Source organism: Anopheles bellator, chromosome 1 (assembly GCF_943735745.2).
Source record: "Anopheles bellator chromosome 1, idAnoBellAS_SP24_06.2, whole genome shotgun sequence".
Taxonomy (NCBI): Eukaryota; Metazoa; Arthropoda; class Insecta; order Diptera; family Culicidae; genus Anopheles; species Anopheles bellator.
Window position 1 is genome coordinate 23139487 of NC_071285.1, and position 26752 is coordinate 23166238.

General features: G+C 51.3%; 5 protein-coding genes across 8 annotated transcripts; 3 read left to right on the forward strand and 2 right to left on the reverse strand.

Annotated features, from left to right (window-relative positions):
• Positions 1-372: 372 nt before the first annotated feature.
• LOC131215246 (telomere-associated protein RIF1) lies at positions 373-6642 on the reverse strand. Its single transcript, XM_058209632.1, has 4 exons — positions 5813-6642; positions 5394-5748; positions 5147-5325; positions 373-5035 (listed from the first exon to the last, which is right to left on the reverse strand). The coding sequence occupies exons 1-4, from the start codon at positions 6640-6642 to the stop codon at positions 448-450; spliced, it is 5952 nt and encodes a 1983-aa protein (XP_058065615.1). The 3' UTR covers positions 373-447.
• Positions 6643-7629: 987 nt separating this feature from the next.
• LOC131212167 (ATP-dependent RNA helicase DDX42) lies at positions 7630-10450 on the forward strand. 2 transcript variants are annotated; one of them, XM_058205941.1, is made up of 4 exons: positions 7630-8016; positions 8083-8168; positions 8298-8466; positions 8548-10450. In XM_058205941.1, the coding sequence occupies exons 1-4, from the start codon at positions 7709-7711 to the stop codon at positions 10397-10399; spliced, it is 2415 nt and encodes an 804-aa protein (XP_058061924.1). In that variant the 5' UTR covers positions 7630-7708; the 3' UTR covers positions 10400-10450. The 2 variants fall into 2 exon arrangements, with proteins under 2 accessions (XP_058061924.1, XP_058061916.1); XM_058205933.1 differs by having other exon boundaries at positions 8083-8164; positions 8285-8466.
• Positions 10451-10787: 337 nt separating this feature from the next.
• Positions 10788-12382, forward strand: LOC131216374 (histone PARylation factor 1-like). The gene is made up of 3 exons (XM_058210850.1): positions 10788-11618; positions 11681-12176; positions 12252-12382. The coding sequence occupies exons 1-3, from the start codon at positions 10819-10821 to the stop codon at positions 12306-12308; spliced, it is 1353 nt and encodes a 450-aa protein (XP_058066833.1). The 5' UTR covers positions 10788-10818; the 3' UTR covers positions 12309-12382.
• Positions 12383-12660: 278 nt separating this feature from the next.
• Positions 12661-13289, forward strand: LOC131216268 (COP9 signalosome complex subunit 9). The gene is made up of 3 exons (XM_058210718.1): positions 12661-12962; positions 13022-13094; positions 13175-13289. Exons 1-3 carry the CDS (start codon positions 12894-12896, stop codon positions 13216-13218), a joined length of 186 nt encoding a protein of 61 aa, XP_058066701.1. The 5' UTR covers positions 12661-12893; the 3' UTR covers positions 13219-13289.
• A 270-nt stretch (positions 13290-13559) lies between these two features.
• LOC131206465 (transcription factor Dp) lies at positions 13560-25970 on the reverse strand. Of its 3 annotated transcripts, none has more exons than XM_058199025.1 (9): positions 25506-25970; positions 20817-21067; positions 17897-17969; positions 17721-17794; positions 16608-17587; positions 16435-16517; positions 16270-16353; positions 15986-16191; positions 13560-14846 (listed from the first exon to the last, which is right to left on the reverse strand). In XM_058199025.1, exons 1-8 carry the CDS (start codon positions 25558-25560, stop codon positions 16019-16021), a joined length of 1773 nt encoding a protein of 590 aa, XP_058055008.1. In that variant the 5' UTR covers positions 25561-25970; the 3' UTR covers positions 13560-14846; positions 15986-16018. The 3 variants fall into 3 exon arrangements, with proteins under 3 accessions (XP_058055008.1, XP_058055007.1, XP_058055005.1); XM_058199024.1 differs by lacking the exon at positions 13560-14846 and adding an exon at positions 14869-15863; XM_058199022.1 differs by lacking the exon at positions 13560-14846 and having other exon boundaries at positions 14869-16191.
• Between the last annotated feature and the right edge of the window lie 782 nt (positions 25971-26752).

Consider the following 26752-nt stretch of genomic DNA (forward strand, 5'->3'; position numbering starts at 1 on the left):
CTTTGCTTCTCTATATGGCTTGCATCGCGGGCACTCAGTGCAATGCAATTTCAGTCCGCAGACGTTGTGTCGTCGATCGTCGATCGTTTTTGTAGGTGGCTGTAGTTAAATGTTTGGCCGACGAAATGATGAGAACAATACGAACGGACGCGGGAATATAAAATAAATATTGACAAAGAAAAATATACTCGACGCAAGTTAACGACGCAATGATTTATGGTGGGAGATATAAAAACTAATTCCTAAACAAACTTGAGATGTGATTAGACACTAATTTTGAACTTTTCTCATCAGTGATTAGTCGAGCCGCAATAAAATGGCGCCATTTCATGAAAGGTTGCGATACTATCCAACTAATGTACGTGTGTTTGTGTAGAGTGACCGGTAGGTAAAATCAGACAAGGGATTCTACAATGGTAGACCCATGCACGAACCACGTTCGGGGCACTATAGCGCGTTCGACCGTTTAAAGTAGTCTTCGATCAGGGCCATCATTTCGAGACGCTCTTTACGTGCAACTAACTGGCGCAAGAATCGCTCCCGGATCTGAGCCACCGTCGTCTGCCCGTCGGGCGAGACGATGTCGGGCACAGTGGACAGACCCTCGAACATGCTCTGCACCAACCGCAAACGCTCCGTATCCACCATCGGCTCCGAGCCGCTGCCACAGGCGGGCTGGCGCAGGCTTTTGAAGATATGGTCCAACATGGCGGTCGCTGACACGCGCTCGCACACCATGGCACTGAAGTTCTCCTGTATGGCGTGGTCCAAAAACTCGGCCGAGTAGCGCTCCGACAGCTCGCCCAGCACGGTGTGAAGCGTTTTCTGATCCTTTGCCATGGCCACCGATAGCTCGCGGGTTAGGGTGCGAACCGGTGCTTGGCCGTTCGCCACATAGCGCGCAACCATCTCGTCCAGAGTGTAACGCTGCAGAACGTGCTGAAGCAGGGCTTCTTCCGATGCAAAATTCAAACTGCTGTCCACCGCTGTGGCTGTACCGTTCGTTTCACCGGATGCGACTGTGGACGGTGTTTCTTTCCCTGCCGGTGGTGGCGGTTTTTGAGGCGCTGCCGAGTTCGGCTCCGCTGACGTGCCCTCGCCCAATGTCGTGTTTGTCGGCGACACCGACAACGGTGCGATCGACGCATCCGTGCCGTCGTGAATGATGAACTGCGAATCGTCCAACGACTCGGGTGACGATGTTAGCTCCTCGTCTTCCTCCTCTTCGTCCCCGGCTGCTCGCTGCCCATCGCACGGATCGAAGGTCGGCTCGATGCCCTCGATCTCCGATTGCTGCTGCTGACCGCCGGCACCGGCTTGCCTTCGAGTGAATCTTTCCAACTCCGAAATGCTGTCCCAACGGCTCTTGCGGCGCATCATAAACTTGGCCTTGTCGGCAGGCGATATGGCGTGGGTCAGCTGCAGACAACGGCTAATCGACGGTGACCGGCACTCCTCATCGTGGCGAATGTATTCCTTTGTCAGCGATACGGGCGGATCGTGGAAGCTGACGCGCTTCCGTTTGTAAGCCGGCGACTCCCCGTCGTCGACACTGTCCTCGAGAATGTTGTGACGGCGCTTCAGTATACTGACCGCGGGCGAAGCTTGCGGTGACGGTAGCACCTTCGAAAAGACCAAATACTTCTTTCTATTAGCCATCCCGTCGTCGTCCGGCAGTGGCATTGTGCCCGTGTCCGGTGACGCGGTACCTTCCTGCGTTACCGACGTGGCGCTCGCCACGGCCGCCCGTTTTCGCATCGTCGCACGGTCAGCCGAGTAGGCCGACGATTGACCCGCAGTGGGCGTGGAAGAGCGCTGTGGCGGTGTGTTGCAGCCTGGCGAAAGATCATTTTGGTGTCCGCGGATCAAACTGATGAAGTGCGCCCCGCGCCCTCCCAAAACGGAGAGGGCCGTGGACGGGCTGCGCAGTGTCGATCCACTGGCGGCCATTGGGTGTTGCTGGTTGCGAGTCCTCAACCCTCCAGTGTTAGATGGTGCTCCGCCGGCAGCGGACATCGAGGAGCCCTGGGGGATTGCTTTCGATCGTCTCGACATTAGGGCAGAGACGTGCACGGAAGCGGCGCTAGCAGTCGGTTCCCGCTCCTTGTCCATGACGCTACTCGGAGCACGTCGATCCGCGCTCGTCGAGCCCGCAAGAACACCATCCTCTGCTGGACCCCTCGCCGATGAACTCTTCTCGTCCGGTATCGGCGAAATATTCAGTGTGCTGTTAAGCAAATCCGCAGCCCGTTCCTCGGCATTCTCTAGGTCGGGAGAGGACACGATGGTGCAGTTTTGTGACCGGTTCATGGGCTCCATCGTTTCATCCAGGTTCTTTATCGGTGATAGTGCCTCCGGCTCTCGAAGCTCACCATCCACAGCCGGTTGCTTACAGACGGATGAAGAAACTTTCGCTGTATCTGTTGCCCCCTCAGGCACCATCATCACCGAGTTGATGGGGCCAGAGAGAGTTTTCTTCGCGTTCGCTAGTAGGGCATTATTTATTGGCTCAACCATAACGACCGGGCTGGTAGGGGACATCTTCTTCGGGCTGGAAACAGCAGCAGCTATGATACTGGCCATTGAGCTACAGGACGCTTGTTTTGCGCCGTCCGCAACCCGTGGTTTGAATGGCGATGTCGAAAGGCTTCTGGGTCTCTTGGACAGGTTATGGTTCACATCACTTCCCTTTGACGGGCTGCCCGTACGGGCGATAGTGGCGTCCTTCTCATCTACACTCAACCGAGTCACTCGCCGTGTGGGACTTAAAGTCTCCTTAGCCAGCACCGGCTCGGAACTGTTCGACCGATGTCTTGGACTGTGTGGATGCGTTGCTTGCCTGATTGTTTCCTCTTTCCGTTCTTCGTCCAGTGAGGATCGTGTGACACGTTTCGGGCTTCGATTTGTCTTTAGTTCTCGTTCCGGTTCGGGAGGCACGTTTTTCGAGGCACTGGTTTCTGGTCTTGAACTGAGCATCATTGTGTCATCCTTTGCATCAGCTATGACCGCAGGCTGCTCGCTCAAACCGGATGTCTGCTCCTGATTAACTATCGGTGGTTCGTTTGCGCGATCTTTTGACGGCGTCTTTTCAATTTCCATTGGTTCACTTTGAGACGATGTGGATGGTGGATTAGTCGGCACATCATCTACCTTTTTTCCGGATGGTTTCGTATCGGCCCCTGGCGTAGGCTCGCCAGTGGATCTACTAAGTCTGGAGCGGCGCCGTCCTGACAGCTTCCGTCCTAAAGCACTCTGGGAATTTTCAGCCCCCTGAGAAGATTCAACGATGTTTTCGTCTTCAGTGGTCGAGTCACCACCACTGCCATTACTGCCTAGGTTTTCAAAGTTCAAATTCTTCCTCGACGTCCGCGTGATCCTCTGGTTGGTGCCAACTATTCCAGCGGCAGCAACTTTCGATGCCGAAGCAATTTCGCTTGTGGTTACTACCGCAGTTCGTTTCAACTTCTTCTCACTTTCTACCTTACGCTTGGGATCGGTGCTTTTACGGCGAGATTCCCTTGCATCCGGCAACTCTGAGCGTCGCGTTCGCGGCATGCTCATCACATCGAGGCTCTTCCCAGCCACCGTGTCGATACGCAGCTGCTTTAAGACGTTCCGGGTACGTTCCTTCGTCTGGTCCGAACTAACTTTTTGTTCCGTACTTTCACTTTCGGAGCCTGTCGGCTCATCGTTGACGCTGGCTCGATCACTCAGCATGTTGGCATAGTTGTTCTCCTTGTCCGGCTTCTTTCCATTGGTGTTTTCGCTCGTTGATACGATGGAATCATTCTTGCCGTTCGACGGTTCGTTCTTCTCGGCCGTACTCAACCGCGTGCTTTTTCCGTCCTCCAACGGGGCTGTAGCATTCGTACTGTCTGCGCTGGCAGTTACAACAGTCGCGGCCAATGTTCGTTCCGGTGGCTTGGAGGCAAGTGTTCTGCTCGGTGTCCACGGTTTGATGATGGAATTGTCCTGTGACTGGCTCATATCATTGTACAGTGCCGGAATGTCGGTGCGCTTCTCCTTCATCTTTTCCAGCTGATGCTCGGTCAATTGTTCCGGTTTAAATCTCCAGTTCGACTCGATAACGACAAATTCATCACGATCCGCTTTGGGCTTCGCTGATTTCTCTGCCGATTCTCTGATGTCGCTGTCACAAAGTTGGATACACTTTTTAATGTCTGCCTCCTTCCAGTTACGACGCACCGTCGACGGCAGCTGGAGCATATTCGACAACATCAGTTTGCAGTTCCAGCGCACCTCGTTCGGTTGGCGCTTCAGTTCACTCATCATCGCCGAAGAAATCATCTTTCCTGCCAGAACATTCAATATTCGCTTGATCTCGATCACAGCGAACCCATGCTCGTTGGCTACCATCTCGGCAACCGTGGTTCGAAGAGGCATGCTCACCGACAACAGTGCCTTGTGGCTCATCCGTCCCAGCAACTCCCGGAAGCTGCGTGCCATCGTATCGAGGCGATCCAGGCTCGCCTTGTACGCCAACGCCTTCCGAGTGAGATCTTTGAACAGCTCAATGACTTTGAGTGGCGGCCTTGCCGGATCGAAGTCGCCTGTTACGGAGTCGATAACGTGGCATAAGAAAGCGGCTACCACTCCCAGGTTGAAAGAATACTTTGCGACCGTCATAGCTTTAATCGTTTCACAGAAGCTGTTGGCGAAATCGCACGTCGTGACGTCGCTCTGCGCGATCGGTTGGTACACCGCAAGCCATTTTGTCTGCACCTTTTCCGTCAGCACCAGCTGATCAAATTCCAACGGGTACAATAAAAAGTTCATCACGACCGTCCGATGGGCATCGAATCCCTTCGGATCATCTCGGATACGCTCGATCAGATAATCTGCAAGGTAAAGGTAGATCTGTGTACGGATCTCCCGGAACTCCGCATTCTGCGAGTGATTGATCTCGGCCGCATTGCACATATATTGGACCGTTTTCTGCAGCATCTCCCAGTAACCCTGCTGTTGGGTGTAGCGTTGCAAGTCGAACACATGTTCGACGATTTGTTTGGATTTGCTACACGAAGAAACGCGGGAAAAAAGAGTGAAGTTTAGAGTTGACTTTAGCACGGCACCGCCAAAAGATACGCCATTCTTAGGCAGCGTACGAAGCGGAACTTCAATTTACCTCTCAGGGCACGGTAAGTCTGGGTGCAGAACGGCAGCCATTATGCACTTGTAGTTCAGCATTAACTGCTCCGGTGAGTCGTAGCCAACGGTGACGGTAAGGAGCTCACTCTGGGCCACTATCAGTAACGTTTCATACAGTAGCTCCCGTAAGGCCAAATCTTCGTCCTGCTTTATACACTATATTAACGGAAAAGGTTGGTTTTAAATTTTCTGTAAGGCATAAATGGAGCACCTATTCAGCTTACCAAATTGACCAGTGCGATCATATCCTCCTTAAACCACAGAAGCAACTCCCATTTCGAGTCAAAGTTTACGGCGCGGCTCAGCAAATTCCGCCACAGACACCGGTTCAGCTCCAGATAGTCGAGATGCGTCATCTGCGCCAAAAGAACCGTACATTCGGTGCACGAATCGATCAGCAGCTTCGCTTTGGTGGTGAACAGTTGCGCGGAGATAGACATTCCTTGCTCGGAGCAACAAAACGGTAACGCTGACACACCGTTGCCACTCTTCAGCATCAGTAATTGTTTGGTCACTTCCGGTGCCGGGCCGAGCAGATTTATCAACGCAATAGCAGAGAGCTGTTTGACCGATTGGTAGCTAAAGAAACAGCACATTTTTGCGTTAATCACATTGGTTTGATCGCCGAGAAACGCACACTTACGTTTTGCCTGGAGCTCCCATTTCCTTGAATGATTCATCGAAATAGTAGCACAGGGGCGTTTTGAAAGTTGGACCGAAGCAGAAGTAAATGAACGGCTCGAAGATCGTGTCGACGCAGGTGTCCAAATGATCGCGTAACTGCGTCAACAAAAACCACCAGATATCGAACTTCTTTAGCGCAATCAGTTCCGTTTTAGATTTGGAGCTTTTGAGCGGAATGCAGATCAACCGCATGCGCTTCGGAAAGTTGATCTGTCGGTGCCTAGCGAACACTTCCACCAACAGTCGCCAGCAGTCGAATGCCTGCTCGCGGATGGAAAACTCCGTCGCTCGGAATCCGGCCTCCACGATCGAGAGAAAAATGTTGATGATGGTGGAACCTTGGCAGACATCGCGGTGCAGGAGCCGTACCAGGATCGACCAGATCCGGTGCCAATCGGGGTCGTTTTCGTTGCGCGCCTTATCCAGCAACGATGTGTACTGAGTACTTACGATCGCCCGGAGCGTCGGCCACGCCGGAATCTCGATGGTGTCAATTGTTTCGAAGTACGGCATCGCTGCCTCGAACGTGTCGATCGCCAGCCGTTTGATGGGGATGGATTTTTGTTGAAACATTAGGCGGCCTACTCCCTCGATCCAAAGCTTCAGCTCGGCCACGCCGATCGTTGCGCTCGCAGTGGTGCCATTCCTGATGGAATCTACCGGGAAGGCACGGAATAATTTCTCCAACTCTCCCAATATGTGATTCAACGATTCGTATTCGTCGTTTTTCAGTGCCTCACGGAGCACCTCATACATTGCCGGCCCGGGAGGATTCCATGATGCCGTCATCTTATTGCTGCCCATACGTATCGGGAAATGCTACACAAAGGAAAAACATGGTTGCATATTAAACATTCGTGAACAGCAGGCCATCAATCGTTGTCGACATTCCAGAGCCGACCGAATTCCTGCAACGGTCCCAAGCTGGACACAAGCGAGAAGCCAATACTTACCACCTTTTATGTGTCCCGTTCTCGCAAGCAACAGTGCGCTTCAGTTGTTGCTCAGTCCGATCAACGCACGCCAGTCGGGCAAATAAGGCAACAAATAGCTGTGTTCCAGCTGAGTCTTTCGTCGAAGTAAAATTCCTCGTTGAGGTGCTTCGTGTAAATCACAACTACGCTATCACACCACACCGTTTCGTGATTTATTTCGGTACCGATAAAGGCGACATTTGGGAGGCACACGCAACATCACTAAATCTTCTGTTTACACACGTAAAACAACTTCCCAATTCCCCTAGTACTTTCTAATTCAAACACATGCTGTTCCGCTGTTTGCTTCGTTAAATCGATACGCTTACAAGAATCCTAAGACGCTGATTGCAGTTAAAACACCTACCGAGGCAGAGCAAAACACAATGGCCAAGTACGTGGGGCATAAATACAGCCTCCTTTGGCGCGAAATAAATGTCAATGTTGGGAAAATTCCTCAATGGTCCGGTGGAAATGCTATGCAGTATGTTTCCGTTGTTAAAAAAATCATCGTTTGCTTTCGTAAATAATTGGAAAAGGTGTTTGGTAAATTATAAGAAAAATAGATTTTCAAGATTTATGAATAATTTGTTATTGAAGTACGCCACTCCAGCGAAACAATTTGAAATGTATTGAACGCAAATCGTACAAGGAGATTTTCACACCGAGAAAGGATTCGCTCAGTTTGGCACCACTGGCATCGCTGCTGTCAAAGCTTTGCAGGAGTGAAAAAAAGCCGTCAATCGATTTGCTTTCAAAACACCGTCGCTATTTAGTAAAATATTTTCTTTCAGTGATTTGATATTCTGAAAGTGAACCCATCAAGCGACGAGGGATTCCTTTTGAGCCGTGTGACTGTCGGTCACGAATCGCAGCCCACCATGAATCGGAATCGCGGAAACTTTAGCTTTCAGATGCGCCGTCCTGGCCACCAGCGTCCCAATCAGCAACAGCAGCAGCCTCAGCAGCAATCACAAGACCCGAAAGACCAGAACCGCAGTTATTCGCTAAATGCCGTTCCACCACCGAGTTCACTGTGCGGCAGATCGACTGGCGTGCCACCGCCAAAGTCGTACAATCAGGGTCCGGGTATATCGAAGCATGGTTACCACACGATCGAATCCATGTACCAATACTCCAATCCGTCCCAATATACCGTTGGTAAACGGCGCGGCCGGACCGAGGATGAGTAAGTTTTCATCGACAAAGTTCGGCTTTCTGGCTACGATTAATACGCTCTACAATTTATGTGCAGATACTTCGACGAGGAGGATGAACCGGCCGGCCAGCTGGAGTACATTCCGGCTCCCGGATCGCCGTCCGCGGGCGAATCGAGCGTAAGTCTAGGGGCTCCACTCTACTCTTCCACATAAAACAAACGTTCCCCAATACCTTCCCTCATGGTTGCGAGCAAAAGAAATGTGCTTGTGTGTGTGTGTTTTGGACCCATCACGTAGGACCAAAAGAAAGGATCTTCGGACGACGAGGAAGATGAGGAGGATCCGCTGGACGCGTTCATGGCCGGCATTGAAGAGCAGGTGAAGATGGAGAAGAAGAAAATTCCTCAACCGAACGTGGACCCCAAGAAGGGGACCAGGGGCGACATAGACGATGAGGACGACGAGGAAAGTTACTATCGGTAAGCGAAGTCGGTGCGATAGCCGTGCGGTCCGGTGCACTCGGAATTGAGAACCGTTTCGTGTGTCTCCCATTCTGGCAGGTACATGCAAGAAAACCCCAACGCAGGAGTGATGGATGAAGGATCCGACGCGGAACTCGAGTACGACGAGGATGGCAATCCCATACCACCACCAAAGCGGCGTGAAATCGATCCGCTTCCCGCAATCGACCACTCGGACATTGAGTACGGGAAGTTTGAGAAAAATTTCTACATCCCCCACGAGGATATCGTGGGTCTGTCGCACGCGAAGGTCCAAGAGCTGCGACACACGCTTGGCGTGAAGGTAAGCGGCCCATTACCGCCACACCCGGTAACCAGCTTTGCCCATTTCGGCTTCGACGAGTCGCTTATGAAAGCGATCCGCAAATCGGAGTACAGCCAGCCAACGCCGATTCAGGCCCAAGCGATCCCAGCGGCACTCGGTGGGCGCGACATCATTGGTATCGCAAAAACGGGAAGTGGTAAAACTGCCGCCTTCCTGTGGCCAATGCTGGTGCACATTATGGATCAGCGAGAGCTCGGCCCGGGCGACGGTCCGATCGGGTTAATACTGGCTCCGACCCGCGAACTGTCGCTACAAATCTACGGGGAGGCGAAAAAGTTCGGCAAAGTGTACAACATCAGTGTGTGCTGCTGCTACGGTGGCGGCTCCAAATGGGAGCAGAGCAAAGCACTCGAGCAGGGCGCGGAAATTGTGGTCGCGACCCCGGGACGCATGATCGACATGGTGAAACTGAAAGCCACCAACCTGCGACGCGTCACCTACCTCGTGTTGGACGAGGCGGACAAGATGTTCAACATGGGCTTCGAGCCACAGGTTCGCTCGATCTGCAACCACATCCGCCCCGACCGGCAGACGCTGCTCTTCAGTGCGACGTTCAAGAAGCGCGTGGAAAAGCTGGCCCGCGACGTGCTGACCGATCCTGTGCGCATCATACACGGCGATCTGGGTGAAGCGAACGCGGACGTTACGCAACGCATCTTGTTGCTGCCGAATGTGCAGGCGAAGTGGACCTGGCTGCTGGCGAACCTGGTTCAGATGCTATCCGAGGGAAGCGTGTTGGTGTTCGTGACGAAGAAAGCGGACGCTGAACAAGTGGCGAGCAGCTTACGGTTAAAGGAGAACGACGTAGTGCTGTTGCACGGTGATATGGACCAATCGGAACGTAACTCCGTGATCACGCGCTTCAAGCGAAGGGAAGTGGACATCATGGTGGCCACAGACGTGGCCGCCCGGGGTCTGGACATTCCGCACATTCGCACGGTGGTCAACTACGATATTGCACGCGACATCGACACGCACACGCACCGAATCGGTCGCACGGGCAGAGCGGGCGAGAAAGGCACGGCATATACGCTGATCACGGAGAAGGACAAAGAGTTCTCCGGTCATCTGGTGCGCAACCTGGAGGGTGCCAATCAGGAGGTGCCCGAAGAACTGCTCAAGCTGGCCATGCAAAGCTCGTGGTTTCGCAACAGCCGGTTCAAGGAGAACAACAAGGGCAAGAACTTGAACGTGGGAGGAGCAGGATTGGGTTTCCGGCAGCGTCCAGTACACCGCGGGCCTCTCAGTCGCCCTAATGGGCAGCCGGGAGTAGGAGCAGCGGGAGGTGCGGCACCCGATTCTTCGGGACCGGTTCCAGGCTCGTCCAAAGGACCGGCGACGGATCGGCTGTCGGCGATGCGGGAAACGTTCCGTGCACACTACAACGCACAGTTCAAGGCTTCCACCGACCGCACCTGGGAGAACACTGTCCCCGAAGGAGGTGTGTTTGTGAAACCTACGCTTCCTGGTTTCGAAGAGCAGGATAACAGTGAACCCGGACAACCGTCATTCGAAGAGGCCAACGATGACTCGGGTCCGCGTAAAAAACGAAGCCGATGGAACTAGAGCAGGAAAATGATAGTTCTTACGATTAAAGCGCAAACTAAACTGCATGTTTTAAATCTAACAACGTAATAAAAACATCAATTCCTTCCCGATGAAATCTGTGTTTGCGTTAAGCGGTGCTAAATTAGGGATATCATTTGCTAACCTCTTTAAGGTCAAATTCAAAATGGTCACTTTGTACTTTAACATTGTCGATCATGTCTAATGTTTCTCAATGAATAACTTTATGTCGTATTCTAACCCGGTTAAGGCTTTAATTGGTTTGAAATTTTTTAGATGCGAACGATTTTTTGACCTCCTCGCTCTAGTAATTATCCCATAGTTTGCAGTTAGAAACGTAGCTGCTGTGCCAGCTGTCAAGAGCATCGAGGCAGCCCGTTTTCGTGTTTGTTCTTGAAAGTGGCGCGTTGTTTGTGAAAATGGATAAGCCCGACTGCAAATACGGTGCCGACTGTTATCAGAAAAATCCGGCGCATAAGGAAAAATATGCGCATCCGCCTAAGCAAGGGGCGGTCGAGGACGGTGAACAACCAACCACATCCGAGCGACCACCGGCCGAAGGTGAGGATGGCGGCAACAACAGTGGATCCACAAAACGGTTGTTCAACGAAGAGCAGCTCGACGAGGACCTGAAGCGCTGCAAACGTCCGCCGACACCGGAGAAGGACGACAATAATGCGGAAGAAGCGGAAAGTGGCCGACAATACCACGGCTTGGCGCGGCAGCGCCACAAACTGCCGGAAGTTCCGATGGATGTCGGCATGATGAGCGATTTGTATGATCCTCAGATCGAGTATTCGAAGCGGGCCGAGTACAAAGAGCTGTGCGAAGATCCGAAAGAGTTTATCAGGCACAAGTTTCTAGTCGCGATGCCAGCGTGCTTCGACGCGCTGTGGGAGTTTTGTGTGGCCGAACAGCCCAACGGCAAGCCGGAGGATGTTTTCGACAAGGTTGGCCTACGGCTGGTGGGCCCTTTTGATGTGTTGGCGGGAAAGTTCAAAGATGTGAAGATTCACGAACCCGGTGATTATCTGCGCCATTGGCGATTCTACTTCGACCCTCCCGAGTTCCAGACGGTATTGGTGAAGAAGGGTAGCGGCCTGCACTACGGGTACTGGCGCGATGAGCCAGACAATACCGATGGACTGGTGGCGTGTAACGACGTCGACAAGGGATGCGAGTTCAAAATCATTGGCCAGAACGTGTTCGATGCTATCATGTAAGAGCTGCGTTCTACAAGATGCACTTGATCGTCTGGTTAACGAACCTTTTCTCTTTCAGCCATTTTCTGAACGAAAACGCCACCGTTACTCCATTCAATAAGGGGCAAATCGGTAACCTAAAGAAGCGCATTTCAGAGTGGACGACCGCGAAAGGCATTCCGTTGCAGGGTGGCGACAAAATAAAGGCTCGCGACAAACTGGTCGTGTGCAAAACGTTTCACAAGGCCGGGCTAGTCGTACCTTACGACAGAAAGCGCGACTTGGGCTATCGCCCACTGCTGGAAAGTGATGCCAACCTGCGCAAGATGCTCACGAAGTTCAACAACATTGACCGGGCAAAGGAGAAGGCAAAATTTCAAGACCTCATGATGGAACTGCAAGCGTTGATAACGGCTGCCAACATCGCGGTAGACGAGTGTGACTTTGGTACGGCGCTGGAACTAGCGCTGGACCTTTTCTGTCACGGCACAACTAATTTGCACGAAGTGATGAAACCCTTGTTCTTCACCGGCTATTCGATGTTGAAACGTCCACAATACATCGCCATCATAAAGGTAAGTCTCATCATAACGACCGTTCCACGGATTTTAATACGCAGCACCTGGTAACACACGATCTTCATCTTTCAGTCCCACCTCGATAACCGACGACAAGGATTAAATTTAGATTTACTGTCGAAAGAATAAGTTAGAAGAGGTGAAGGTGATTTTCCGTTCAATGCACATTTTTTACTTTTGTCGATCCTTGGACGGATTAAATTTCGCCGTGTTGAATCGAATTAATAAAATATTTTTTGGAAGGCAATTAGTTGTGCTGTACGATCCCGAAAATAGGTTTTGCTGCAAGGGCGCGCGTGCCACAGGAAAGCGCGCCAATTCCGTGCCTGGTAGCGAAGCGCGCGAGCGGGCGCGAGGCGAGAGCGTTGTTTACGAAACGATCGGGACGAGCAAAACCAAAACAAACGCTCGCTAGCGCAAACAGCTGTCAAAGCAGCGCTCGTCTGTCTCTGTTGTTGCGTTTGTCGTCTCTGTTTGGCCCTCGGGCGCAACTTACCTGTCAAGTGGTCGAGACTCGAAGCGCACACAATAACATTGCGCCGCGTGAACCGAGGACCAAGGTTGGAGAAGAAACCCAGATTTGGCCGTACAATTTTTACGCTTTTCGCCGGATCCACTGCCAACCAGGTGCCACTGACTCTTGCGGTGAGGCAGCAGAAGTGTTTGGGCAAAGTTACTACTAACGGCGCAACTACGGGCGATCAAAGCAGCAACATGAAACCGAACGTAGTGGCGGATGAAATGTTTCCCGAAGGTCCTGGCCCTTTCATGGACTTGGAAGAGGTGAGTTTCGTGCATCGTGCAGCTCTGTGCTCGATACAATCGTTCTTTCCTACCCCTAGGCCGGGGGATCCACAGGGCTGCTGATGGATTTAGCTGCCAACGAGAAGGACGTTCACGCCGACTTTTTCAACGGTAAGCCTTGCTGTGGATCTATGGCGAAACCTCTTTACGATATGCCTCGGTAATGGTAATGTTTCGTTCTTGTACCGCAGATTTTGAAGATCTCTTCGACGAAGATGAGGATGCACAGGTGTAACGTTAGGGGCGTTCCTTAGTAATCGTTACATTGCGCACTAAAACGAAAATAAACAAGATGTGGCGAATGTATTTTATTGTTTCTTTTTCTAATGACGATTCTTGGTAAAAATCAATATCACAATTCCACTTAACGGGCATCGAGCCCCGATCTATTTGTAATGGAAGAAACAAGAGCTAAGCATCATATACCAAGATTAGATTTCAAATTACACGTGTTACACGAACATGATTCTGATTCGCTGACCATTGCTCAAAGCATTTCTTCACTTCGGATGACACGGAATAGCATTCGTCAAACAATTAGGGGTTTACAATTAGTTCGGCCATATCTTCGGCCGCAAAGTTTTATTGGTTTACAAAAGTAAAATTTAAAATTCTTAAATCATCAGAACATATTATCGATATTCATTTCCTTTCGGAAGTTTTATCTGCCCCACCTGGGACACTTTCTGCCAATCATGTGGCGCGGCTTATATTGCATGTCAGGAGCACACATACAGTTTAACCTTGACCTGCTATTAGACACTTTCCGGGTACAAAATTGAATCGCTTTCCAGTTATTAAGCACACGGACGAGCAGCAACGGAAGGAGAGACTGGCTTGACTTAGGAAAATCAATTCAACAAAGCTCATTGGCTATTATTAATCAATATATTCACGTTCAACAAGTGCAATGAGAGGTTGGACATGGAATTTAAGTATGCAATATGCAGTTTGTGTACGACGCTACATTCACTCATGCAATGTGCTTTGCGACCTTCGCCGGAGTTTGGCGGCACGCTCGGTTCCAATTGCCTTCGCATGCCCCTCAGTTTCTAGTTGCAACCGCAGTTACTTGTTACCGGAAAAATGATATCCACTAGGATTGACGCGCCTCGCTAAAGTCCTACCAAGAAGGATGAAAAATATGTACAACCTCTGCGTGTTCACAATCTCCAAATTGAACTTGGGTTATTGCAGCAACTACGAAAACCCAAATATGGACCTCAACAACTTCTTGCTACCTGTTTCAAATTGAACGTCATAAGTGTTGCGTTTGTACAAACCTCCGTCAGTTTTCCAGGTTGCCCGCCCAGCTGCCCGCACTATCTGCAGCTTGCTCGTAAGAAGCAAACCTGTGTTACGCCTCCAAGAGTAATCAGTAAATAATCCAGCTGCGACTGGCTTTTGGTGATCATTTACACTTACTATTTACACTGTCTATTATGCAATTACTTGTGTGTAAGCATTCCTGATCAAATGGTGTGTATCAAATGAGCTTGGTTTAGTGGCGAGCATGAATTCTTTTGTGTTCATCGTGCGCGCACCCATCATGCTACGGCATTACACTACATGCGTAAGAGGAGCTCAACTGAAACTCCGATCTTAAGTTTACTTTCTACTTATAACATAAGCTTACATCTACCGCAACGAACGCTCATCCACCCTGCCAAAAGCTGCATGGCCCCACGTGGTGCAGATTTTCGCGCTTCGGAAAGAGCATCATGTGTTAGCATATTTCATTTCCCTGATTTTTTAATCAGAAGTTTACTTCTTTGTTTGTTTGCCTTCTGATTTTGTTTGTGGTAGGTTCGGTTCCAAAAATTACAGTTCCTCTAACAACCTTCCAATGCGAAATGCTCCTGCCTATCGTAATGGAAAAAAACCAAAAAAATTGTATCGTAAAAATATGTGCAACACACGTAACCGTAAGCGATGAGCAGAAAAAAAACTAACGAACAAAAAACACACCTAAGCTTCTTATAAGTAATGATCGAGCGCAGTTTTAGTAGTTGCAACATAACAAATAATCCTGAAATCTCAACGAGATGCGCGCGTTTACGGTAGCGTCCACGCGGTCACTGAACCGGAAGAACACGACATTTCCCAACCTAAAAATGGACCATCTATGACACGTTGGCGTTTAATGGGATTCATATGCTCTGGTGTTTTCTCGAAGACGGGGGTTCGGGAACACAAAGAAACACATTTGCACCGAAGCTGACGCGAGCAGAGAGCGCGCATCGCGGCTCATCTATATTTCTGTTCCCTTAGCTCACAACTAGCTTACTGTCGTGCTCTGTCGACGCCGCCGTAAGCTCACACAGGATCGATAGTAACATTCATTACGAAAGTAAAATTTAACTGTTTTCTGTACTTTCTGGTGCATTCGTAAAATGGCTACCTAAATTATGTGCTTTCCTCTACCGTGGGTGCGGAGAACGCGAATTGCTGTTGATCTAGCTTCTTTCCATTGCGCGTACACTTTGTATCTATTCCCAGCAATTTCTACAACTTGTCCACCACCTTCCTTGAGCGGCATCATTTTTTCTCCGGTTGTAGCACGTTAATCGATTTCTCCTGGGCCTAGGCGTAGCACCCACAACACGCGGCTCAGTGTCTGTATGTACAATCATACTAATCGCTTGCGGCTTTGCACTTCCCTTGCTGATACGCGTCACTTGCGCACGTACCATACCGTATGCTCCCGCACAACACAAACTACCAAATGAACAGGGCGAGAAACAAAAGTTAAACCCAGACACTGTTGGGCCGCCGATCGCAGAGCAAATTGGGAAGGAATCGTCTCGCTAGCGTAAACGGAAAGGATGCAGCAGGTATGCTGTACCGAGTTGATAATCGAGGCCCAAGAGGATAGGTAAGCTGAGTGCGTAGATGGAAATAAAAAACAAACAAAAGTAGATGGCCACAACCACGTCTTGTCCTCCGCCAACTGTACTCCCTTGCCTCCCTATCGCTCCGTTAAACGTGCCCGTTTCTCTCACTTTCGGTTCTCTCTGACCACCAAAGGGATAGAATTAATCATCTTCGTCATCCTCGAATTTCATGTCATCGTCCAGCATGTCGTTTGTGTTGTCGTGGTATCCCAGCATGTCCTGGGTAGATAAACTGTCATCGTTGTCCTGCCCGTTGTAGATCGAGCTCATCTCCCAGTTCTCACCGTCCTCCTCATCCAGCCCGAGTCCATATTCTGTTGACGGCGAGAAGAAAACGAACGGCATAAACTCAAAAGAACCGCGCCTGGGTGGGAAACTCAAATTAATCTTACTTTCAATGTACTTCGCGACCGATTGCGGAACCATGGATTTGATTTCTTTCAAATCCGCCTCCGAGCACTGTCCGCTTTCCAAACCTGAAAATGGAGTGTTTTGTGAAGCACAGTTTCGAGCACAACGAACGCGCCCCTGGCAGCACCAGGCGCGATGCAACATACCTAGCGACAGACCCATGCGTTTCAAAATTTCCAGATCATCGTGGATCTCGAAGGTGTCTTCGAATTTAAACGAATACTCGGATCTGCAAAAGGAAATGCGAAGTGAGAGCATGTAGGTGTTTGGTCGCTGCGTCATGAAAGATCGGCAGTAGCTACACGGTGCGCGTTCTTACTTATCGTTAGTCATGTTACAATTGATGTTGGTCTTGCGGTCGGTGTTTACGACGATAAATGGCAACTGAACGGCCGCGCTGTGGTTCGGTACCAAGCCCCGCTCCTCGTTCGCCTGGTTTCGAGCGATCAGCGACTTGAGGGCGACGTGCTGCTGCACCAGATCGCGGAACTGCTGCTGCTTCTCTTCGATGCGCCGCCGGGCCTTCTCGTTTTCCTTCTCCAGATCGTCGTACTCCGTGATGCTGGTGCTGGTCGGTAATCCGTGCCAGCGGATTTCCTTTTTCTCCTTAGAAATGATCTTCATGGCCATCAGCACGTTGAGCGCATCGTACACGCGTCGCCGAATGTTCTTCTGATCGTACGTGGCCGGATCGGCAACCGGACTATTGTTGTTTTGCGTCTCCTCTGCCACCAGCTCGTTCGCTACCTCGTTGTACGTGGTCGTGCCCTTGGCCTGCACTTTCTCGCAAACTTTCATCGAGAAGTGGCGCAGGCCCCGCCCGGCTTTGTCCGTCTTTCGGCGTCGTGAAGGCGTATTATGTATCGTTTGACGCGGGAAAGCCTTTTTGCTGTACGAATGTTGCTGCACCTGATGAGGCGGTAGAGGTTGGTCACTAACCGTCTTCTGGTACACGGCGGATTTCTTCGGTCCCACTACTTTGACCGGTGGTGATGCCTTGGCAATGTCATCAGTTTCGTCCCCAGCGTCACCACCAACAATGGAACTGCCGCCGATGATCACTCGATTACCGACACCGACCGATGTCATCATCGGTGCTCCGGTACTGTAGGAAGTCCCGAAGGACGATTGTGACATCGCCGCCGAGGTGGATGGGATAGCGATCGTGGTTCCGTTGTTGCCAACCGTTGACGAGGAACTGGTCGAGGCGACACCCTGCAGGTTTGTTAAGTTTGCGGGGGCAGCAAACGTCAGGTTGCGGCTTGCGGACTGCGGGGAGGACGCCGAAATTACCTTATACTAAAACAGGAGGAGAAGGAACACACGATAGAGTGTGAACACTGCAGTTACCACCTGGAAATCTTGTATCGATAACTGTGGCGCTGTCGGTACATCGGTACCAGGGGCACACATTCGGGTAGTAGACACTCACCAGTTTGGGCGAAACATGGACCACTGTTTTACCATTGACGGTCTTCTGAGTTGACGATTGAGGAAGAATCAATTCTGTCGAACGAAGTTGGACAAATTAAACGTTAAACAAATATTTTTAAAAAAGGATGACATTAAAGGCTTCCAACAAGATTATGTTGGTCGCCGTCGACGTACTATGCTTGGGAACGGTGATCAACTTCTTGGCGACTCCCGGGGGCAGCTTTCGCATCATCGGCATCGTAAAGCTCTGAAAACGTATGTGTAGAAAACCAATGGATAAATATAACATGAATAATGAAAACCCCGAAACCACCATACAATTCGTAGTATCCGTTCGGCGAGCAATGAAGTGATGATCACCATGGCCGACTAGGACGTGACAAGTGACGTGACCCAACGTATCTAGCGCGTGTAGAATAATGTCATATTTGGCTGTCAATTGGCGATCTTTTAGACTTTGGCTCAACCGCGCTTATTTTGTGTGTGGAAACAGGTTGTGAAACTTTCAATTATGCTGCGCGATCCGTACCATCATTTCAGCCTTAACATATGGGGGGGTCGGTCTGACGACGCTGACCTTAGGGCGCTTGTCGGCGGTGGATGGGTTCTCCATGGGGTTCTTAAAGGATGCAAAAGGGACGATGCAAAAGGGATTGAAGTGGTACACTCGAGGACACAAGTTCGGTGGCTTGCGCAGACCACTCGGCCGGCCCTCTTAGCATAACGAGCGCACGCACTGGTCACCGATGCGGGTCTGTGGGCTCACTCTCCCTGGTGGATGGCCAGGAAACAGGGAAGTGATGTGCATTTGCATATGTGTGAGTGCGCATGGGAGCTTCAATGTCGAAAGACGCGCAGTAACGCCGTAAAACGCGCTCTTGACATATTCAGCGACCTGCAAAGGAGGACCAACAGGAAAGGGCTCTTTTTGGGCGCGGTTAGGAAACCTTCATCACTGCGAATTAGGTGAACTACATGTGAAGCTGTGTGCGTGCGTGTCTCTTCACAGGGCCGACCAAAGTCACCGCGCATCGCCAACGTTCCGATTCCATTCGCATGTCTGATCCTTGTAATTGGCGTGCCCATATTTTGATGGGCTACACCACAGCACATCTAGCGCCCCGTTATTGTCCACAGTCCAGTAGGTCGGATTCGGACCGATCTATGCTGATATTGTGTATGTTTTGCTTGCATCTCACGCTCTGCTGGCTTTACGGGGCACATCATGCCACTCCTCTGTCACTGGAGAGAGGAGATGCGCGCCACAAACACTGAGGCACCCCGCTCGGATACGTATGACTAGAGCACAACAAAACCAACTGACGGGCGGCACTCTCTTCCTGACCTCCGCCCGGTTGCCGCTGGTGGCTGGCTGGCTACGACCAGCCAACAAAAATCGCGGACAGAAAGCCAGCCAACCGGACTCTGCGCCACTAGCACAACTAGTGAAACAGTAAGACAAGTTAGAAAAAATAAATACGGTCGCCGGAAGCACTTTTAAACGCATCCGAAGAACATCGAGCCTGCCCGACCGTGTCGTCGCTGCTGTTGCTGGCGCGCAACGCGTTGTCCTAACCCTTTAAATGCCCTTTAAAATGGAAATTCCTGAACGTAACACCGGATGATGATCCCGTGAAGCGTGATATTTTATTTTCTGGATACATTAGGCGCCGGACACGATACGCTCGATGGTGGTGGTGGGTGTTGTAACGAACCGGCGGCGGGGTGGAATCGATCGCTATGAGCAGAGGTCCGGGGGCTGGGTTCTTCACCACTACACGCATAAAACGGGCGCGCACGTCCAACACAATCATTATTTCCGTGTGTTTTGTCTCCGCGAGTGGCGTGGTGCGCGGTGCGGCGCTTGGTTTGGGGCCAAGGAAATCATTACGAACACATCATTCGAAATTGATTTGAATACGGTTTACGGCAAGCTGGTTCCGGAGTACGTGAATTTCCAATCCCGATGCGCGATTGCGATTAGTACGGGGGTTGGAGTCCCAAAGGGGACGTTTTCGTTGACGAAACACTCAAAGCACTGCCAAAGAAGATTGAAAATTGATCAACATAAAGTTATCCAGGCAGGACTTCCCTGGGTCTCATCAGGGAGTTTAGAAAAAAGAATAACCCAACTAGAATGGGATGCAAGGCAAACGATCCTCGAATACTCATCTGAACCCGTTCTAGATAACAAACAACAAGCGCCGTACGGAACGAGGCTCGCGTCAAGTGTGGATCGTTGAAATCGACGACACCTCTTCCCATGGGGTAGGGTGCTGCTCCCAACCAAAACATTACTGGTGCGCTGTCGCCGATGATTTTTTTCTGTAGACCCACCCCTGAGGCGGCTAGTGGCGGCCAGTTATGCATTACTGCTTGCGCACGGTAAGCAGACACAGGGCCAAGCGCGATCGTTTAGTACCGCGCTATGAACGGGTTTATAAAATGGCGAGGCTACTGCAGAAGCAGCTACGTTACCTACTCTTCCATCAAACCCACAACCTTCGCACGGCACGTGAAAACACAAGCTAACGACGCGACACGGGACAATTTTAAGCTTCCGCGAGGGAATCTTGGCAGCAGGAATCTTGTTGTGGTCGTGCCCGTCGTCGTCGGCCGCGACCTGTTTTGTTGTGGCACAAGTAATTAATTGATTGAAAATCGTTCGGCCCTAAGTTGGTGGCATAAACTCCAGACCGGAGAAGATCATTGATATGCGTGTGGTGATGGTCGGCGTGCAGCAACAACCCAGCGACCGGGAATTCGTGTGGCGACGACCGGAATATGCTGGGAGCGCGCTGTAGATTTGCGCTTTATTTAGCAACATCAAGTTGCACACTTTTGGTCTTGTTGTGGATCTGTGACCTCCCCATTTTCGCACTCTCTCTGTCTATCAGACCACTCGCTTTTGGCAAATTTGTCATTTCATTGCAAAGGCAAAAACACAGTGAACCACTTCCGTAAAATAACCTCCCGGTTTGGCGATGAACAACCTCATATGATGATTTCTTTAAATGATTCACTCTTCGCTTTTGGTGACGATGAAACGGAAATTTGGTCGCCCTCTTTCGTGTGATCGTAACTCGCAGCTTACCTGGCCACCGATAACGGCGGAAGCGGTAGGGACGTTGGTGCTGGTTGTCGCCGAGACGGCTGCGAGCCCACCGCCAGCGACCACTGTTCCACCCATCAGGTTCATCGTGTCCTGGCCGTGAACGGCGGTGCCGGTAGTGGTGCCGCTCAAGTCCTTCGTGACGATCGTCTTTACCGCCGTAACACTGGTGGCAGGCAGCGTAGTCCGGGTGCCGGTGGCCGTGTTCAGTACATGGAAAATATGTTGCTGGCCTACGTGGAACGAACGGAAAAGAGGAAAAAATTGCATAAAACAAATGTGTATCTTGATCGTCGAGGGTTAATCCATGCCGTACGCTTTGGGGTCGTGATGCGTAAAAGTGAACCCGCGGTGCGCGGATGTCGAACACCATGCCGATTCTGGGTTGATTTAGAATAACGAAAACAACGACGGCGAAGGTCATGCCTGTAATTAGGTTAATCGGAAGCAGCATTCGACGACGCTCAAACTAATTCGTAGCCATGTGCCTAAAGCTATAGAGGGCACGGTACTTGCGAGGAGAAAGTGATCAAAATTAGAGCCTGATGTCACCTGGAGTCTGTTTTGGAATAAAATCTCAATTCAATTGTTCCGATTATCTAGTGTGGGATTAAGTATCCTATTGAAGTAATCTAAATTAGGAGCAAAACTTTGTGAGCCGTTGCAGTTTGTACACAAAGCCCAAAACCACCATAATCGTGTGATCATGTTTTGCTCTACTTCCAGCTCGAAAACCAGACACAAAACATGATTTTCACGGCTTATCTTGCGGATGCACCGCATGTGGTGGCGCAGCCATAGCAAACCCACCGACGGAACATGGCGCGAAATTGAAATGAAAGAGAAAAACACGGAGGGAACAATCAGAAGCACCGCCGACGACGGGCAGACGACGATAACGACGGTCACGGCGCGACAAGCGCGGCACACGGATGTGTAATGGGCACCGGAAAGTGAATGAAATGTGCAACGATGGGGTAAACATGTGCATTTTACTGCCATTGCACCGAAACACATCCATCCATCCATCCGACGACGCTATCGCTTTTCGGCCGCTTCCGAATGCGCACACACCACAGCAGAGAGGCTGCTCCTTCGGTCGGTCGGTGGGGTCTTATTAAAAGGGGGCGCAGTCAGTGTATAAACCCGTATCAAACACTTTTGTGTACAGTTAGTGCTACGGGACTGCATTGATGATTTCCGGTGCTCCGGTGGAGGACGCGTTCGGTAGCATAATTTCGGTCACCAAAGGGGCGGTAGCCACCAGACAACAGGCCGGCATTATGTTATGCCTATGCCATCGAGTGGGACAACCATCAAGCGTTCACAGTTGATGACAAATTTTCACCGGAATGTTGTCCGTAAGGACGGCCACAGTGTTGAGTAGAAAGTAACCAGAGAACCAGCCGTAACCCGGGTTCGAGCCGTGGGAACAGCCTGAATTCTTCAATGGACCATCCTGCTCTCAATGAGGATCACAATTAATGTACATTTAATTAGATCTAAGTTCAACCCTAGGCTCTCTTGGAAGTTGCCCCGAGAAGTGTAAACATTCCGCAAAGCCGGTCATGCACATCGGCAACCGCACATGAAGTCAATGCGAAGGATATGGCCGACCGAGTGCCCATTGAGCGCTGTGCGCCTCCAGCCGTTACCGACCAGGTCCTCGAAGGGCCGCGGCCCAGCGCGCGGCACGACACAACTTATCATTCTTTTGCATTCGCGTGGTGCTTTCGCTCTCTCGGTTCTCCTGCGTGCGTGGTTCGTCCTCCTTTCGGGATTCCTCCTTTTTTAATATTTGAAGCTCCTCCGCCGCACGCCATCGCCAGCCGTCCACTTGGTGCTCCGGTGGTGGTGGTGGTGTCGCCTTCAATCTTTCCCTTGGTCCACACGCGCATGGTGTTGGCAGGGTGGCGGCGGCAGCTATGTTTGACGAAGGGGCCGGTCCCGCTGCGCGCGGTTGCGTTGGTTAGCTTAATTCTCACACAAACGCTCGTTTGGTCGTTTGTTTCGCTCTTGCCGCTTGCTTCCCTACCGCCTGGGCCGCGTGTTGTGTTGATGGTGGCACCGGCAAGAGCATATCTCCAACGCATACCTTTTCTCTACCGGGCCGCGTACCTTCGACGATCTCGGGAGCTTCGCGCGCCATCCATCGGCCAGCCAGCGTTTTCGACGGCGCGGCGTGGTATGCGTTCTACTGCCGTTTGCTCTGATTCGGGGCCCCCGATGATGTTCTTATGCTTTCTACATCCTATCTCTCTCTCTCCTTTTCTCTTTCTGCTGCAGATCTGCTTTACAGTCTCGCCTCGTCCAGTGGCCAACCCGTCCGGCGTGGTGTTTTCTATCGACACATCTTGGCCCTCTCACTCCCTCCGGATACTGCTGCTCTTCTTCTGGGCCATTTTTCTGAGGGTTTCCTGTTTGCACGTATCATCACCACACACCGTGGCGCGCTGTGTGTCTCCTGGTTGGCCACCTTCGCACCACACCGCCAAAAATCCGTGCCAGCCAGGAAAATGTGCTTGGCAGTGCATGCAAGCGTCCCTCCTCCACTTGTTCGTGTGTGTTCATTGAATAATGTGCGTTATTTTATTATGTTCTTCCTTTGCTTTTCGGAAACTGTCGCACGCCGCCCGCCGCCCGCCGCAGGGCACAGTTATTAATTTATTCCATTGCACTCATCTTCATATTTTGTGGGCTGTTGATATTCTGGACGCCAAACCAATCCTTTCAACCCTCTTCCCCCACAGCATTCCATCGATATTTCAAGGGCTTCGTTCCGACTGCGTGTGGGGCGTAGTGCTGGTCGGGAAGCAATTTTGGTTCACTTTTGGGTTGGTCGGCCCACGGTACTAACCCTACTGTGTCCGGCATTTCTTATATAGACGTGTCGCAAAATCGTCAAGAAGGATTGCTTGGATACCTTGCTGTCGTCAGTTCAATCACTGGTCGGTTACTCAATTTTGTAGGTCAAAGCACTCGTCGCTTAGTTACAGTGACTTACAATCTGATTCGGGTATCAATCAAAACAATCCAATCGAGGCGTAAGTAGCGTGACTTCACTAACCAGACTACTTCATCTCCACCAAAGCGACCAAAAAAAAACACGGTGACGACACCCCCAGACCGACGATATGCGCTGTTTACTTCGCTTTCCTCGAAACGCCCGTATAGGCCGGGTCGCAGGTCCAAAACCGAGCGGCGAACGAAAAACCGAACTGTCAGCAGGGTAATGTGTGCCACATAATAAAGAAGCAAACCAAAGTCAGCATCGCGCGCGGCCACTGTTATCGTCATCACAAATACGCACATACGAATTAGGGGCTCGCGAGCCGCGCCACCCGATTTATTATGGGAAGGTGCTAGAAGACAAAAAAGAAACAACACCAAAAATATATCCTCAGCAGCAGCTCCGCCGTAAATCCCATCGCAAGCTCACGCTGACCGCTCTCCGGCGACCCTGGATTGTGGGGGTGGGGTAGCAGGCGCGATAGGAAAACTGAACGGGATACAGGCGCCATTCGCGATTTTGCGTCACCACTGCGCAGAGGAAACTCGCCGCTGTGCTGCAGCACGCCACATCTCACGCGAGGCTCGTCAAATCCATGATGTGTTTTGCCTATCGAACACCGCCCACCCCCGTCCGGGCGCCTCATACCGCTCTCACTTCCGCGCCGCGCCACGGGACGGACGGATACCGTTTCAGCGGCTTCGTTCATCTAAACTAGTTTCGGCGGCTCTCGCTTCCGGGTGCGGCCGACCCCCGACGTTCCGACGGTGTCTCATCCGGTGTGCTGTCCCAGGGCGTAGAATGAAAGTGAAATTTTGTGGCTCTTCCGTACGACCCACCCACACACGCGCACAGGAGAAGGATCGAAACGGTGTCCGTCTGGTTCGTGAATGACTAGCAAATGTAGTGCATTTCGTTGCCCGAGTGCCGTCCAGTGTGCAATCATCGCTGTTTGTACGTTTTTTCTTCATAATTATTGTGCTCCTTTACGCCTGTTTTCCATACAGCAGCACCGCAATCGAGCTCACCAATGGCCCATCACTACGGCTTCGCAACGCCTCCTGCGATTCGTTATCAATTTATCACACTTGCCATCGGGTGGGCTGCCGCTACCGGCGGCTCTAATTTTGCGCTCTCCCCCCTACATTTCGCTTCGATCATCAAACTCTAATCGCAGGTTGCACCACCGCTGCAAAGTGCGTGCTGGGCGAGCCGGAACCCAAGAAGCGCAGCAGCTTGCAGGGCACTTCCGGGAGGCACTTTCTTTTTCCAGCACCGCACCCCCACTCCCAAACCGAGAATGGCCCCGGGAACTGCCGGGAGAACGAAGGCCCGGCGCGAGCGATAGGTTCAAGGCCATTACGTTAGATACGTGAAAACGGCGTTAGATGGCGCCGGTCGGCCGTTTCATGCCCGCTACTGCTGCTGCTCTGTAAACCTCCACCACCACCGACCACCACGAGGCGAGGCAAAAGTGTTTCCGAAACGGCGGCGGGTGTTGCCAAAGGCACGGTGCACGGACCCCTCCATTCTCTCTCCCTGATATTGCGCCGCGCGCCTCGAAGCCCCGGCCGTGGCCAGTGGGTCCCGTGGCCCGACGGTTTTAAGGCCGCTTGCACTTGCAGCGAGCGCTAACTTGGTCACTACCTGTGAAAACTCACCTTGTTTCGTCGTATCCTGGATGACGAAGTTAACCGGTTTGGTGTGGTGCGCCATTCTGTGACCCAAGGGGTCCCTCCTGTGCGAAGCCTGGCGGACCGTGGAAAAAGTACGCTTTTATTGTCCGTGCACTGCACTAAGCACCCCAGCGTCCCACGCCAACCACCCTAGGCAGCGCCGTGGCCGGTAAGTTCGTTTTTCCGCTAAAATTTTCTCCCCTCAAATATGCGCTTCGACGGCGTTCGACATCGACACTTCAAAATGGCGATCCGCACCACGGTCTCGCTCGGCGCACTGCGGGCCGTCGTTTGTCCGGCGTCTGGAGGCGGGCAGCCACGCACGATTATTGTCAATTTAACGCCACTAAAAAGAGGAGGCACGGGGCCATCGAACGTCGGTTTCCCGAGGCCAATCCCGATTCCCGGTCGCCGGCTAGGACGCCACAAAGATTCACCTTTTTATGCAAAAATGTCCGCACAACGATGCCAGCGGTACCGACTTCGGTGAGGTTCGGCGGGTCTTTTACTGTTTCAGTGTCGATGTTTCCCGTCGCGTTTTCGGCCGTCTTTGGCGGACTGCGTGCGAACGATGGGCCCGGGAGGGTGTGGAGTGTGGAGATGTTCGAAAATGGACCCGCGTTTGTTGACAGCTGCCAAGCGACGCCGCTGACAGCTCGGGGCCGTTTTGCTGCACGGCGCCCGTGGAACTGGCGCGCTTTGGTTTGTTCTGCCACTCCGTACGGGATGGGCCATTGCAGCAAAACTCGTCCAGCACCGTAAGGCAAAGTCATCAATAAATACCGAACGCAATTAAATGGTCTCGAATGCAAAGCATCAGCGCCTGAGAGAGAAACTAGCGATGAAAAAGGGCAGTTCTTCAATTTGTTAATGTAAATTAAATTATTCGCCATAAAGGCCACAAGTTTCAGTCGAAACTATTATTGAATCTTGCATCATTCATATCCTTTGAAATATTGTGCGCCAACCAACAGCAATAACAAATTGAGAAAGTATTCTGGAAATGATTGCGAACCCCGCGAATCGGCAATTGCTTTTACTAATTCCGTGTCGTAATCTTCCGTCCTTATATACGCTCAGTCAAACACGAAACAGTACAACAAACAAGGAGAATGGTCGATCACTTTAACGGACATTAAAATCTGTCCCCGAAACTATACCCTTAACGTGTTTGCTGCCAAAATGTTTAGTGTTTTTCAAAAAGTACAACGTTTCGTGATTGATTTGCGCAA